We start from the raw sequence: 14,836 nt of genomic DNA, 5'->3' as shown, positions 1-14,836 counted from the left end.
TTTTTGGACACACCTTTTCCGTTCTGTGATATTTTTGTCCATTCCAAAATACACAATCAATTAAACGTAAAATTTGTCAAATGGAAAGAAACACAGAATAAAATGATCCAAGTTGCAGAAGAAATCAAACAAGAGCTTAGAATGCCATTGGGTATACGTATATCACAGTTAAGACCGTATGAAAGAAGATTATTTGACCCCTTTGGTAATTTCAGAAAAAATAAAATTATAACGAGGAAAAGCTTTTCATAAAATAAAAACCAGGGTGAAGTTTTTTGAGAATGTCAAGTTCATTAAGCTTAATTACGTAAAAGCTAGTTAAATTCTTTTAAGATCATAATATTTCAGCACATTCATACATGAACTGGGTAACTACACTACTTTTTAACCTCAAACTGCCAAAAGAGAGAGACCTTAAGGGCGCTTCCTATTGACAATATGCAGCCCAGCATACACCATGCACTCAATCCTTTACCCATCTTGTTTCCCAGCAAACTAACAGAACCTTATCTATCAACACCGCACATTTTGCGCTGTTTTAATTCCAAGAAAGAGAGTTCATTATAAATTTACATAAAGGCGATTCCCAACCAGTTGGTGGAAGAGAAGCAGCAGCAGAAGCAACACAAAGCCTTGATGACAAGATCAAAAGAAAGTGGTCCACTTACATACTCAAACAATCTAGCTCTAACAAGCAGTAAATTGACATCAGAAAGAGGCTGAACTCATTCTTCGAAGTTGATATTTTGGTTCTTGTAAGGAATCAGATGGCAGCATCTTCTCAAATTCCTACAATTATGAAATAAATAATTTTACTGAGAGTTAAGACTAAAAGTATAAATAATAAAGTCATTCTTAAGGAAATCTATAAATTGCAATTAGTTATTTGTTCATCTTCAGGACATACAGCGTTACCACAGTCAATGAAGCGTATAGACTGTGGGAACTTTGATAAGCACAAACCTACCCAGATACCAGAAATATGAATATCTTGCAACTAGAAAGGCGATGAAAAATTCATAATATGTTTTAAAGCAGCAAATTCAGTCAACACATATTCTTTCATTAGTGCTGTTGAATGAATATAACAAAGAGCATATATGTATGCAAAAAAGAATTCTATTATTTAATCAATAGCTTCACTTCAAGTTTCTTACATGGTCACTGCAACATTGATCTAAATAAACGTGCAGAGAAAAGTGAGAGATTAATAATATAGCTAAGATTTCCTGGAGAAAGGCATCAGACAAGAAACTAAAGATATGAGAATAATATGTACACATTACCAGAAGGAAACCCTAAATCATAAATTTGAAATCCATTCACATTGTTTAGCTCCTCAAATTCCAAACTACTTGATTTAGACTATTTACTAGAGCATATTATATACACCCTCGAATGAACAGAAGAGAAGGAAGAAAAAAACACCTAATACTGAGATGCTTCAATCATCTGTACTTTATATCAAAAGGATTACTTTCAATTTACCCTCCCAGAAGAAATGACATTCCTTAGTTTGCCGACTAATGAATTGACATATCAACACAGCCCCCATTTTCTGTACATTTACATGCTGACTGACACTAACCAGGGAAAGTATAACATCATCTGTATTAATAAAACAAAATTAAAATATAAAAAATAAATTTAAAAGGAAAAAAAAGAAGAAAAGAAAAGAACTAAAAATTAAAATGCTAATATATAAAAAGAAAAAGCACAAACTGTTAAAAAGACAAATTGATCCTTAAAAATACTCATATTATCTCTTCATAACTAGGTTAAAAAACTAATAAACAGAAAAACAAATAATTTTATTTCCTTCTCTTTCTCCTCTCTTTAATGTTCTCTCTCCTTTGGAACACCAATTGTCTTGCTTTGTACATCCAATGTTTCGGGCAATTCAAAGCAAGCCCAGACAGACTTTCTTTTCGCACCATGGATCTTTACTAATGATGCATTGTAAAACTATAGATGTCCCAATTAAACTCACCCTTTCAAATAGAGAGATGTTAAAGAAAAGTAGTTGACCTGGAAAAGGTCAAAAACTTAGCAGGCAAAAATTCCATGGTTTCAAACATGGCAAAAATCCCATGGTTCCAAATAAACTGCACAAATAAACCTGAATTATATTATATAAATTCAAAAGAAGAGAATGAACAACAAGGGAGAAATCAGGGATACCTTACTATCGTTTCAAACATGTTAAAAGCATATTAGTGAATTTCTTAATTTATCTGTCACCATGAACATTTAACATACTCCTCTTACAGTCCTGTTAGCTTCTACATCACCATAATTTGCAATACTAGCTTTATCCTATGAATGCAAATCCCAAAACACCCCAAATCCCAAGAATTTACCGACCATAAGTTACAAAGATTAAATACTCTCTAAACTGCTTACTCCAACAGATGAAAGGTGACAACAGAGAATAGACTGCTCCTTAACAATCTTATCCCATCCAAAGAACATCTAATTCCACTGCTCTACTTAGAGGTTTCTTCTTTATTCACTCAAAACACAGAAATCCTTAGCGAACTTTAGTTCAAAACTGGGACATGCCAAAGCCCGATCTTCTTGAAGTATAAAACCATGGCTTTTGTACCAAGTAGGTGAACCCGAGTACTCAAACCCAAACTTTCTAGGAGCAAACCATTGGCCCTACTTTTGAGTTAAAATCTGAGGTCACTTGGAAAACCCCTAAACAAATATGTATTAGCAATAAGATAAAAGATAATACGAAATTATTCTGAATACATTTTAAATTTGAGAAATGCTAAGAAGGTTGTCTTATGTAAAACAATAAAAAAATAAGAATCTAAGTATATTTTTTCATAAGCATTAAGCAGGATATCCGAACTAGAATGAGGTGAAAAATTAGTTACTATTCTTTTTAACTTACCTTATTAATTACATTCTGTATCTTTCCATAGATGAAGACACTGCATCATGTCAGTTCAGCAAATGACATCACTATTGACGAACACCACATTATAGATACTTTGGATACACATTTTAGATACACATTTATTATCGTATGAATCTGACAGGTATATTCATATTTGGACAAAAATAACACTTATAGACAACCTTTTTCTAACATAAAGTCAATGCATTAACTAGATGTAGCACCTTAATCAACCTAAAAATTCACTATCATAAGAACCAAAGGATAGATGAACTGATACAACTATCCCTTCATAGCTTAATTGCTCTGTAATTAATTTCACCATGTCTGAGACTTAAAAACAAAAAAAGATTGAATCTAGCAAGAGGCCAATGTCCAGCTGCAAGCCTAAAAGTATGTGCTTACAGGTATTACTCAAACTACCACATTACAACAATCGTATAGAAACAAAGTAAGTCATCACCTTCGTCTAAAAGATATCTTAGAAAAGTAGCAGTGTATTATATAAGAACTATATGCCTTCATAAATGGAAGTCCTCAAGTTGTCTGGAAAAATAAAAAATAAAAAACAAAAGAATGTATTTTAGTGAGATATCTAACTCAAAATTTTGTGGAGAAACTCTATAACCTAATAAAATACAAAACAACCTGAATAAAATATTAGGTACCTTCTCTTTTTCCTTTTGTCTTGCTGAGTAAAGAAACAAATTAATATCCTTGTTCAACCATACAAACAATCCAATCTAACAATTATTCACTTGTATGATAATTAAGAAATAAACTTCAAAATATGGAAAATAATGATCTGGAATTTAGTTATAAATTTCAGTGTGATTCCTTACAAGCTGAAACCAAAATTTGATGAATCTAATTTGTTCAATTGGATCTCAGCAAGAATATTGTGCTAGCTTCCTGCATAGAATTAAGAAATATAATTACAAAGGCTTCCCTTCTTTCAACCCTCATATGAGGTCAAGAGGTTCACAAGTTTTTCATGCCAGATGGTAGACACTAACAAGTCGAGATGTAAGACATGATATGATGTATCCATTGAGAGAAGCCTCAACTTATGGGGTGCCTTCTCCTTTTCTATTTTTGCTTCTCTATAATTTGTTTCCAGAGATTTAAAAAAATAATAAAATAAAACCTGACTACAATGAGAAATGTGCTGTAGAAAAATTTCTAAACGAAATACAATGACAAATAGTCGCAAGCACTAACATATCACACAATTGATGTGCCTCTCTTAAATCTAATACCTCATATGCTAGCATGTAATATCTTCTTATAGTCCACGTTTTTAAAACTTCTAATAAATGAATTTACACAAAACTCTTTAGTCTCATTAATACGAACATCAATATCATTTAGGTTAACTGAAGAACATCAAAACTCTCATTAGATCACAGTCAAAAGCCCCAGAGATCTGGAACCTGGTCGCTTGTAAGCATAGTACAACTTAGAACAGGAATAATTCATGTTTCCTCATTTTTTATAAGAATCTGGATACTTTGTTAATCATAGAGGAAATTACAAAGAGGTTTATCAGCAGCCCATGATTGACTGTAATCCAAACTCACAGTAGTTTCTCATCACTGAATTCATGTTTCCCTTCCTATAACAGAAACACTAGCATCAAAAATATCATCTTGTCGTTGAGAGGATTTCTTATTTTCTGTTCAAGAAATGCAAAGTCGCACTTTTTCTTTTTTGTGGCGGGGTGGGGGGTTTATTTTAAAGTTACCATGAACCTCACCTCATCACACCTAAATGAAACCACTTTCCCACCATTGTTGGGTAGGGGAGTCTCTCTTTGTGAGCAATTTCATCATCTGTATAGATTATCTTTCTAAGAATGCATTCACTGAATCCAGAGTGGTCAAGGATCGCCCTTCCTTAAAATGGAGTTGGCATTTTAGTTTGAGGAGAAATTTGAATGATATAGAAATTCAAGAGTACTCAGCCCTCACAGCTTTACTGGATTCTTTTACCTTTTAAGAACAGATGATGACAGAATTGGAAGATGGATTTCTCTGGCAAGTTCTCTTGCAAGCCATAATTTTCTTGGTTGGTGGAAGACAATTCTATTCATCAATTTGGGATGGCCTGGAAGGCTAATGATCCTCCTAAAATCCAAATTTTTGCTTGGACAGTGGCTCTTGAAATAATAATAGAGAGAAGATTCAGAGGTGAAATCCCAAGGTGTGTCTTTCCCTTTATGGCATGTTTGAGTACAAAGAAACCAGAAACCAAGTTTTTTATTCATTTTGACACTGCATCCTCTTTATGGGCTGGATTATGTGGAAAAGCTAATATTCTTTGGGCAGCTCCAGTCTCTTGTAAGGCATTATTGATGGAGAACATTTTCGCTTTTAGAAAGAAAAGCAGGCCAAAACATTATGGAAGTGTGTAGTCCTAGCTCTCTCATAGGTGATATGGCAAGAAAGAAATAGCTCCATTTTCATAGGGGGAAAAGTGTAAGATATTAATGGGTTATGGGACAGGATTCTTTTCTTTTCTTCTACTTGGGCTCCAGTTTTCAAGGAATTCCAATATACCTCATTATTTTTCATTCAGCTTGACTGGACGGCAGTCTTGGGTTAATTTTGTTGGTCTGAGTTTGGTATTTTTCCTTCCCCTGTCTCGGGTTTCAGGGTTTTCCTTTTTCAGAGTTTTGTATAGTTTTCAGAGTTCTACTCTATAGGGGAGATTTTAGTTTGTGGACTTCTGATTCACTTTTGTAATGCATTTTTCCTTCTTGTATTCTATAAAGTTTCTCTATTTCCTATCCCCCCCCAAAAAAAAATCACCCACCTATGTTGTTGTGGGGGATTTTTGAACCATTGACCATTTGCTTTCAAGCGACAAAATCAACTAAGTTGTCCCGAAGGGACAAATAAGTCTGAACTTGAAAATTCAATATGTTAAATGAAATTGTCTAGCAGTCATTCGCAGATGCAAAATCTGAGCGTAGGAAGCAGTCATTAGAAGTAGGAAGCACTTCGCAAAAAGCATAAAATATTTTAACAAATAAATTTCAAAAAGAAAAGGCAAACTACTTGCGCACGAATAATGTTAAATGGAGTTTGAAAAATAGACTACACCAGAAACATTGATGAAATTCTTACCTTCTCTTTCTTGAGCTTCAAATTTTCCTCTTCTAATCGTGAAACCTTGCTGACCAGCTCATTATGATAGGCCTGATTATTGCCACCAGGATTAGTTCAGATCATATGTGCAGAAAGGGAGGGGGAAAAAAATTAGTTTGATGATTGTGGACATGTATGCTCCAATAAAAAAATAGTAAGTAACTAATAAGAACAATTATAAGCTACCTGTTTTCTTGCTCGTGAACGTGCAGCAGATTCCCTATTTTTTATCTTCCGCCTAAGCCTCCTTTCAATACTCTTCTCGAATGCATTGTCATCTCTCTTCCGCCGAGGTGTTAATGTCCCAATTGAAGAGGAAGGTGATAAGCTCATCTTTTCGGGAAAACTTTGCATTGTCACCACCCCGACCGTGTCCAAATCCATAGGACTAACAGATGCTTCAGCAAAAAGCCCTGCTTGTACCAAGAAGTCCTCCAAAGTCATTTCTCCTAGCGTAGGTTCCCTCTGATGGCTCTTCATCTCTTGCCCATACCTCTTCTTTTGACCTTGTTGGATTTCATTCCAGACCTGCTCAACCGTTTTACCACTCAAAGCCCTAGCCAATGTCAGGCTGGCCTGACGCTGGAGAGAAGATGACGCTGTGGAGGAATTCTCAATGTCTATCCCTGTGGAATCATTTGCTTCAGTGCTCCAGACACTTTTAAGAAGCTCATCGAGGTTCATGCTACCCAACGGTTTCCCTAAATTTCCTAACTGGTTTTCAACTTCATTGAGAGTGAGACTATACCACGAGTTTTGCCTCACCAAAGAAGGTTGTAAATGAGACTGTTGGCCATTACTTTGAGACCCCATTGTTTGAATCCCCATTCAGCGAAATTTTCAGCTCCACAAACTAATCAAAGATGAAATAAAAATCATAATCATGAAAAGAGAAACATTTTATAATGAATTTATCTGCGCTATATAGACTATAGCCCCCATCCAATCAATCCAAAACCAAACTTAAAATCAACACAAAATCGCTAGAAAACCGACCATACTATCAGCTAAATCTCCGAAAGTGCTTTGATCGACCTCAAGAGCTGGAATAAATGCAATACTAATTTCAAAATAAAATAGAAGCCTTCAATTCTGCAGAGCGGACATTTCAAAATATGAACAAATTGTTCTGCAATTCACTGAACAATATCTTGCGTATACAATAATAATAATAATACCTGGGGGATCTGATCTTGAATCGACAAAAAAGATTCCCTGCTTAGGCAAGCTGCTGCCTGTTGCTGTTACATCTGGATTCCACGTATTACGCGAAGAAACAGAGAGCATCGAATTCGAAAGTGAAACTTACAAATCAAAACGCAAACTGGTCTTTTTCTTAATAATCAAAGTTAAATTTTTATTTTTTAAAATTTATTGGCCGTCGGATTGTATCTTAACAAATCCAACGGCTGGCTCATCACCTCGTACCTAAACTTGCCTACGGGAGGTTCAGGATTTATTTCCACCGGTAATTTGCGTGGACCACCCCATCTTTAGAAATTATTTACAAACAATTCACATTATTTTATAAAATTTCAAATAGAGAAAAAGTTTAAGCAGTTATTCATTTAGATCATTTATTTAGTTATTATCAATGTTGTTCACTAATGATTCTTTATCATAATTTTAATTTAACCATGTTGGTCACTAATGTTTCTTTATCATAATTTTAATTTAACCATTTTACCCATATAACATAAAATGACTAAATTATCAACAACAACAAAAAATTGCTATTGTGTAATAATAATCTAGGTATTTAGTTTTAATGCTATATAATCTAACATTTCTTTTGACAATTGTTGGTCACTTGTGTTTCTTTATCATAATTTTAGTTTTATTATTTTATTCTTATAACATAAAATGATCATACTATCTAAAAGATCTACCATTTTGCCATAATAATATAGATATTTAGTTTTATTACCTAAATAATCTAACATCAGTAATTGAAATCCAATATTTTTTTCAACACTCCCGACATGTAAACAACATAAACTTGATAGTTAATAAAATTTCATGAAGTATTATATTAGTGATGTATTATTTGGAAATATAATTTTTTTATTAAAAAAATTAGTGAAGTTAAAATAAGTTTGGGTATGTTAATACGTTTACCTTATTTTAAATTAGTCAAATTAAATTAACATTAAAGATACTCAGTGATCAAAGATGGTCAAGAGAAATTAACGAGAGTTTAATTGGTTAATTATTTAGAGTATTTAATATTGAACATTGGTAAAAATTATGTGAATGGTTTATCACCTTTTACCTGAGCGTGGAATATAAAGAGGTAAAAGGTGCTGCCTTGTCATTCACGTACATTCTGTTTGAAGAAAACTTATGATTAATATATTAGAGTCATCAACTATAAATGAAAATGGAGTTCCTTTAGAACTTAGTCATTGGATTTAATTAAACCCTTGATAGTTGATACTTTAGGGAACTTAGCGATAATAAATTAGTGCTTAATATGCAATGGCATGGACGAGGTAACAACTTTTTGGCTCAAATTGGACAATTTTTTAATTGAATATATGGATGCTATTTGCCTTTTAATATGCTATTTGTTTTTTGCAGCAGCCTAAAACATGACGTATAAGATTGAAATGTCATATAAGAAAATTATTATGGAGTATAATAATACTGAGTTGATAACATACCTTAGCATCTTCAATGCCCCCAATAAGCTACCATCTCATAGAAAATTTTGGAGCATTAAAAAAAAAGAAAAGAAAATCTCATGAGTATACAAATCTATCATGTGTTACGCATAAATAGAAAGTAGGGCTCACACCAGGAGATGATCATCTGAGACTGTTATATTATTATCTTATTTATAAATATATATTATCCATAAATAAAAGCAAGTTTCATTACAATAAATAAATAAATAAAAAAGACAAAAGAAAATCTTATCCAAAACCATCCCCTAAATCACGTGATCGCCAACTCGAAGAGCCAATCAGCGGGCGTCAGATAACCATACACGCGGTTCGCATTTGCCACGTAGGAGCCGGTCTCCCTAAAACCGCACGTAATTTAGCCAAAACGTTTTTGGCTTTGTTTCTTCTGAGTTGAGCAGGCCAGACTCTACAGAGCAAAAGACAGGTGGGTCATTTTTACCGATCATAGATAGTACATTAAAGATGAGGTGGCTTTGACTTGACTGATGCTTATCACCTTGGGAGGAGCTCATGGGATGAAAAATGAGAATGGTTTTAGGTTGACAATATATTTATATATATATATATATATATATAATTTTTTTTCTTTTTTTTTTAATTCTTAAACAAATCGGATAAACGATAATTGCGAGGGAGGCTAGACTAGAGAGAGATTCAACCGGCAGCTTGCCCTTTGCCCTTTGGCCGCTGCATTTTCATTTTCCCGTAGATAAAGTCGAAAGCTGAGAGTGCATTTTGTCAAAGATTTGAGCTTGGATCTGTGATTGTGAATGTGATGGGAAATGCAAACGGGAGAGAAGAGGGAGGAGGAGGAGGAGCAGGAGCGGGAGGAGCAGGAGGAGCAGGAGCAAACGATGAGATTCAGATCAACGGCGGTGATCATTCAATGAGCAATATCAGTCCTCCAGCGACTCCTCATCGTTCTCGATCTCCTCTCTTGTTCGCTCCTCAGGTTAGGATTCGGGTTGGGTTCTGCTGCAAGCTCTGTCTTAAAAATTGCTTATTTTATTCAGCTTGGAATGTTTCAATAGAAGAGAAATATACTTACACAGAATAATATGAAAATTGCTTATTTTATTCAGCTCGATCTCCTCTCTCGTTCGCTCCTCAGGTTAGGATTCGGGTAGCCTATGAAAATTACAATACACAGAATAAGTCACCTTAGTTAAATAAGCCGCATAATTTAACTGCTATGTTTACGAAATAGATCAGTGACAACAATAAAAAGGGGCATAGAGTGTATACCCTATAATATCATGTGTACGTGGATGTTCTTTGAAACAGATATGAATATTGCAATAAATAGGCCTAAGAATCATCACTTGTGTGGGGATTAGTGTTATATGCAATGTATTTATGATGCATGACATTCATTTTTGAGAAATATGTTATAAAAATATGTTATATGTATATGGTTACAAACTTGGTTATATATATGTTGGGGAATTGTTACAGACATGGGTTTCTTCAACATCCTGATTATAGGTTGTGTGGGCTTGGCCAGCATTTTGAAGCATGCGTTACATGGAAGTGTACTGTTTTGGCAATAAAGAAATAGAAGAATTTTTGAAAGTTTGGTTTTTGGGAAGATGTTAACTGTTTATAGGAAAGAGTTCATTAACAAGCTTCTATTTAGGCATCAGTGACAGAGGAATTTCAGTATACTACTTTCTCGTTTATAAAGTTTGATTGGGAAGCGGTTTTGGGCTAAGTTTGATTATTCTATTTTTATCTTTTGTAGAATTGTTCAGTGGATTAGTTTGTTGTCGTCTAGGATTGAGGGGACTGTTTACATTTGTGTAGATTTTAAGGTCCTTCCCAGGCTGATCCTGGTTTTTGCAGACAGCTTCTCCACATTTTTGTATTTCCTATAATGTGTTTTTTAATACAATTCAGGCTTCATTTCTTATCAAATAAATAAATAGTCAAGTAAAGAGAAAGAAACAATTTACAAGTTTCATTTCAATAAGATGTTTTCCCCTGTGATTTTATGTTGAAAACCTATCACATACATTCATGCTTGTATGAGCATGTTCATCTGCCACTTTCAGTGACACTGTAAAAGCATTCACTTTTGATAGGAATTGTGGCCCAAGCATTTGAATCAGGTTTCTTGGGCTTGTTGGGTGTGTGTTTAATGAGAAGATATTGCTTTCGGCATGTGTGTCTTGTGACCAAAGATTTATCCGTGCTAGGTATTTGTGAGCTGTGCGAGGCCCACTGATGGTAATGTTCTATGAATTTTTTCCACCTTTATTCAATCAAATAGGGGGATAGTTTGGTTTGAACTTAGGCTCAAACATGATTGGAGGCGAAGTCCTGGTGCTATTTCATAAATGTAAATAAGATGTTGCCAAGAGTCTGTATGTGCGATTCATATCGGTGGTTTATGATTTTTGGAAGAAGCAGAAGATGTGAATTATATTTACTCTGGGATGTTCGTGACATCTCAATTAGCAATAGTGAAGTTTGGAAACTTCACCATAATTGCCAGTAGTGAAGTTGTTCATGTCCAAAATTGAAACTGCTATCAGTTAATAGTTAATATTATTTCTGTAATATCTCCGGTAGTGTGATTAGCACCACTTGATTAGGACCACTTGTATATTTGTATGTGTGCAAGTTAGGTCATTGGATAGGTTTGAAAGCCCATCCCAGCCCTATCTACAGTGTGGAAGAGACTTCTTGTTTTCTTTACAATTACCTGAGGTTGCTTAGTCTAAGACAAAAACACCCAAAAAAAGGGAAAATAAATGAAAGAAAAACCTTCGTTCCCCCTCCCCCCTTCGTACTGGAATGGTGACAAGATACAGAAACTATTTTCCTGTTTAATGGTCTTTCAGCTGATGCACCAGTCGTTTTCCACCATTGCAGGTTCCTGTTGCTCCCTTGCAAAGGGCTGATGATCCTCCCCTTTACAATCAAATGAGGCAACATGAATCTCATGCAGCTGCTAGTAATCCTCTGGAGAAAGGAGTCCCCACTATTATTACATGGAATTATGGTGGTAATGAAGTGGCTGTGGAAGGATCCTGGGATAATTGGACATCAAGGTAATTCTTGTCCCTTTTTTCTCCTGCTGGGGAGGCAAGTTTTAGCTTGTTGTTCATCACAAGTATGGATACATTTACACATCATTGAATCCATAGCCCACAGAAGATATTTTCATACAAATTTTATTAAATGATAATCTATTGTTGAGATAACCAGATGTGGAGAAAATGTAATAGTCTGCTTTTGTGTGCAGGAGGATACTTCATAGATCTGGAAAGGATCACTCAATTCTTTTGGTCCTTCCATCTGGCGTATACCATTACAAGTTCATCGTGGATGGTGATTGGAGATATATTCCAGATTTGCCCTTTGTAGCTGATGAACTGGGTGGTGTTTGTAATCTTCTTGATGTTCATGTAAGTATCTCTCTATATCGCGGCTAGCATCTGATCTCCTGAACTGTACCTTTCTCAGCTCAGTATAAAGAGAGTGAAAATGCAGTCACATGTAAGATAAAGAAAATAAGAACAAATATTTTTAAGAAGAGAGATATAGAGTTACATGTTAGCATTTTAGCAGGAAGAATAAGTTTCTGCCTTCATATAAAAGAAAAATCTAAACTGGACATTAAATATAATTATATTTTGAATTTTCTAAAATTAAGTGTTTATCTAATCAATTAAAAAATAAAAGATTATCATGCAACAGTTGAGCTCATGACTGCCAAATAGTCTCCTTGCAGATTTGAGAATTTTATGTATGAAAGATTGGAGAAGCTTAACAAAAGATTAAATTACATTAAGATGTGGCCTAGTGGGGTTTGGTTTAGGGAGCAAAAATCATAAACCGAATTGGTATAGTTCATCACATTTTAAATTTCAAAATGACAGCAGTTTTTTATGCTGGATGTAGCCTATGCAGATTGTAGAAATGAATTCTGCACTAATGTTAAAAGGAAGAAGAAACATGATGCAGTAGATGATGATTCTAGATTTCTGCTTTGATTTTTTAAATAATGCTTCACAAGTTTCTTGGATACTAGCATTGATATCAGAATGAAAACTTCCATTTTTTTGTACATCTTATTTTTAGCTTTTCAGTGTTAATTAGTGAACATTTTACACTCCACACTACATCAGTATGCAGTATTATTGTTATTATCTTTTCCTTTTCTAATTAGAAATGTTCCTTGTATTCTTTTTGTCCTTGATTATACTGAACATCATAAGATTCTGATTGGTTATGAGAAGCTTTCCTAGCATTTGGAAGTATTACATTTAGTTGTCTGCTACTTGGTTACTCCTCAATATGCTTGGATTTCAGAAGACTTAAGGATGCTATGTGTGAAGGTTTTCCTGAAGTTACGTGGAGGAATGGTTATTGTTGAAGAAAGCCTGCAATGGCCGTTATCCCCTTACCTTTTCATTTACATTTTGAGGATATGTGTGACAATTGTCTATCATGTTGTTAACTTATGTGATATTAATAAAAATAACTATGTTGTGCAGAGTTGCGTGCCAGAAATTCTTGATAGTGTAGCTGAGTTTGAAGCTCCCGCATCTCCAGAGTCAAGTTATAGTCAGGCTCTTCCCTCAGAAGAAGATTGTGCAAAGGAGCCATTAACAGTTCCATCCCAGCTGCACCTGACTCTACTCGGTACAGAGAATTCAGATGAGGCATCTTCTTCAAAGCCAAAACATGTCGTGCTTAATCACGTTTTCGTGGATGATGGATGGAAATCCAAGTCTGTGGTTGCCCTTGGATTAACCCACAGGTTTCAGTCCAAGTATGTCACTGTTGTTCTATATAAGCCGCATAAAAGGTAGCACTCAACTTTCCATGATCCACCCTGTAAAGGAAAGATTATAAACTTTCACAGATTTGAGGAGTGTTTATAATATAGCACTACATTTAACGTTTGCCCAACATTGTTGGTTTCTTTAGTAGTTTCTTTTTATTCTTCTTCTTCTAAAAATAAAAAGAAAAAAAGGTTTTGAGGGTGAAGATTTAAACAACTTGTAGCACCACTATTGGTGCCTCACCACCACCTTTATGTAGATTTACAGTTAAAGATCTACAATGGATGAAGGTGATGCAGCACCATCCTGCCGTTTAATGGTGGCGTTATGCGTTCGTTGAACTTTTTAATTGTTATTTTGAGTTTTTGACAACAAACGAAGCTCAAACGTAGGAAGATATAGTATCCTTTGTAGATCGGCAATTGTGGATTTATTTTCTTGATTTTCTTTTCATTAATCAGATATCATCTGACTAGCTGTAGACGAACTCTGTAATCTTGCAACAGATAGTGTCAATGCAATCTATGTTAAAAGGCTTAGGGGTGTCAGATTTTGTCATCGAGATGTGTCAAATGCAAAGGTACCATGGACATTGATATGACCCTGTTGAAATAATTGTGTTGAAAGCTTAACATAAGATTGTGATCCGCTTATTAAAACTATGTAATTGTGTTGATCCACTTAATATATTAGTTCTTTTCAATAATGTTAACATGTTAATTAATATGTCATAAGAGAAAAACGTGTTGAAGTTGAACGATATGAATATTACACGATTATCACTTAAACTGTGTTGTGTCAATTTAGATAAAAAAAAAAAAACTCATGTTGGCACCTCTAGACTCTTCAGTCCTGTCTATGCTATGTACCTTAGGAAGATTGAATTTGAGTTAATAATAAAGGAACAAAATAAATTTAGATTCTCTTTTCTGTTTAATCAAAATATCTTATTTTTCTTAGCAACTGCCAACTTATATCCACCGTAGAGTGAAATAAAAATAATTAATACATGTCACTTCATCCAGCTTATGTATCCCACTTTGTTTATCTTAGATTAGTTTAGTAACTTGTAAATATCCATTCCGATTATAAGATAAAATAAACACATCAATAACAACATAGTTCATTCAAATTTCGATTCTTATAGTTAAAGTAAACAATTTATTCTTATTCTCATTATGCTTACAGTAAACTGTTGTTTAATTCGAATTAGATTATACGTTTCTCTTTGTTGCACCCATTTTTGCTCTCTTTTGTAGGTACACCTGCCCGACCTTTTGACATTTAGATTCAATATCA

The 14,836-nt window shown here is 34.3% G+C and overlaps 2 protein-coding genes across 10 annotated transcripts; one reads left to right on the top strand and one right to left on the bottom strand.

Moving 5' to 3' along the window:
• Positions 1-303: 303 nt before the first annotated feature.
• Positions 304-7,401, bottom strand: LOC102618880 (ABSCISIC ACID-INSENSITIVE 5-like protein 2). Of its 9 annotated transcripts, none has more exons than XR_003063977.2 (7): positions 7,236-7,401; positions 6,244-6,910; positions 6,037-6,108; positions 3,751-3,820; positions 3,577-3,624; positions 3,372-3,454; positions 304-789 (listed from the first exon to the last, which is right to left on the bottom strand). XR_003063977.2 is itself a non-coding variant. In XM_025095384.2 (5 exons), the coding sequence occupies exons 2-4, from the start codon at positions 6,883-6,885 to the stop codon at positions 3,785-3,787; spliced, it is 750 nt and encodes a 249-aa protein (XP_024951152.2). In that variant the 5' UTR covers positions 6,886-6,910; positions 7,236-7,401; the 3' UTR covers positions 304-789; positions 3,751-3,784. The 9 variants fall into 9 exon arrangements, 4 of the variants coding, with proteins under 4 accessions (XP_024951152.2, XP_024951150.2, XP_006470422.2 ...); XR_008052626.1 differs by having other exon boundaries at positions 3,577-3,599; XR_008052625.1 differs by lacking the exon at positions 304-789 and adding an exon at positions 1,823-2,942.
• A 1,887-nt stretch (positions 7,402-9,288) lies between these two features.
• Positions 9,289-13,664, top strand: LOC102619774 (SNF1-related protein kinase regulatory subunit beta-1). Its single transcript, XM_006470363.4, has 4 exons — positions 9,289-9,696; positions 11,619-11,797; positions 11,992-12,154; positions 13,247-13,664. The coding sequence occupies exons 1-4, from the start codon at positions 9,520-9,522 to the stop codon at positions 13,562-13,564; spliced, it is 837 nt and encodes a 278-aa protein (XP_006470426.2). The 5' UTR covers positions 9,289-9,519; the 3' UTR covers positions 13,565-13,664.
• The last annotated feature ends 1,172 nt before the right edge of the window (positions 13,665-14,836 follow it).

The sequence above is a fragment of the Citrus sinensis genome, chromosome 2, assembly GCF_022201045.2.
Source record: "Citrus sinensis cultivar Valencia sweet orange chromosome 2, DVS_A1.0, whole genome shotgun sequence".
NCBI classification, from domain to species: Eukaryota; Viridiplantae; Streptophyta; class Magnoliopsida; order Sapindales; family Rutaceae; genus Citrus; species Citrus sinensis.
Note: the sequence above shows the minus strand (reverse complement) of the source record. Positions and strands in the feature narration are given on the sequence as shown.